A 1505-nucleotide genomic window follows, 5' to 3' on the forward strand; every position below is an offset into this window, starting at 1 on the left:
TAGACTGTGGCCATGCTGGGGCATTGCCTTGAAGAATGTTCTAGTCACATGAATCAACCCCAGTATTTGTTTTTTTTTAAAGCCAGGTACTTATTCTATCAATCTCATTTGCTGAACTGTTAAGTTACAGGAACAGAGTGGACCAATTGTTTTCACCACAGGAATTTAGTATTAACACATTAATATAAAAGATTAATAAGGAAAAGGATAATTAAGTTAACTACAGGTGTTTAACTCTTTAGCATTTAAACCAGACCAAATATTGTACCTTTTTTTATGTTCAAACTAACGAGATCCCACCTCGCACACCCACCCTGCTATGACATTCTAAACTAAACAATCTCATCATTGCAATTTTGAGGCTATAAGATAATGCCTGATTAATTCAAAATGATGTGAATAAATAAGCAAAAGATTTGACAGAGTAATCTGAACGCTACAGGTATTTAACCCCTCCATTACCAACCCAGCTGAAACCAGCTCTGGCTCTGAGTACAAATGTTTTACTTTCATAAGTTTTGAATTAAAATCTTCCACCAAACCTTAATCACAATTTACGTTCCTAACACTAGCTGAATGATAACTAAGTTATTTTACTAAATTCTTTGTTATATTTAAAGTAATTGAAAGAAACAGAGTATCTCAACAGAAATACAGTAACGAAAGGGTTAAGTTATTGAACCTGAAATAACCAAAGACAAAAACTCATCTCAACAAAAATCATTATCAATGAATTTACTTACCAATATTGGCAGGAAAAGATACGTCAAGTACAGCTGGATCGAGGTTAATGACATAGGGAGCATTGTTCTTCATAAAAAGGTGCCCTGTTAGCCGCTAATAAAAGAAAAAAAAGATTGGAAATAGTAAAATGTAAAATGAAATATTCAAAATATTTACATTCCTAAAATATTGTAATCATCATCATCATCATTTAACATCCATTGTCCATGCTAGTATCGGTTGGATGGTTTGACCAGAGCTGGTAAGCTGAGGGACTGCACCATACTCAACTGATTTGATATGGTTTTTACAGCTGGATGCCCTTCCTAACACCAACAACTCCAAAAGTGTAATGGGTGAAGGCCAGTAATTTCAGGGGATAAGTCAATTCCACTGACCCCACAGTTCAACTGGTACTTATTTTAGTGAAACCATAAGGATGAAACACAAAGTCATCCCTGGTGGCATTTGAACTCAGGATGTAAAGAGTCTGCAAAAAGTGCCACTAAGCATTTTAACAAGCATGGCATCGATTCTGCGAGCTTGCCATCATACTTTCACAAAATATTGAAATATTCTTTTCTATTCTAGGCACAAGGCCCAAAATTTTTGGGGCGGGGGCCAGTCAATTAGATCGACCCTGAAAGGATGAAAGGCAAAGTCGATCTCGGCAGAATTTGAACTCAGAATGTAAAGACAGACGAAATACCGCTAAGCATTTCGCCCGGCGTGCTAACATTTCTGCCAACTCACCACCTTCAAGCTATTGGAATATTATACAA

At 36.3% G+C, this 1505-nt stretch overlaps 1 protein-coding gene across 1 annotated transcript in view; it reads right to left on the minus strand.

Moving 5' to 3' along the window:
* LOC106883018 (GPN-loop GTPase 1) overlaps positions 1–1505 on the minus strand; it is a 3503-nt gene that overhangs the window by 281 nt on the left and 1717 nt on the right. Inside the window, exon 2 of the mRNA XM_014933876.2 lies at positions 744–837. Within this exon, the coding sequence (XP_014789362.1) occupies positions 744–837 (94 nt within the window). The remainder of the gene's footprint in view (positions 1–743; positions 838–1505) is intronic.

This window comes from Octopus bimaculoides, unplaced genomic scaffold (genome assembly GCF_001194135.2).
Source record: "Octopus bimaculoides isolate UCB-OBI-ISO-001 unplaced genomic scaffold, ASM119413v2 Scaffold_20892, whole genome shotgun sequence".
In the NCBI taxonomy this organism is placed as follows: domain Eukaryota; kingdom Metazoa; phylum Mollusca; class Cephalopoda; order Octopoda; family Octopodidae; genus Octopus; species Octopus bimaculoides.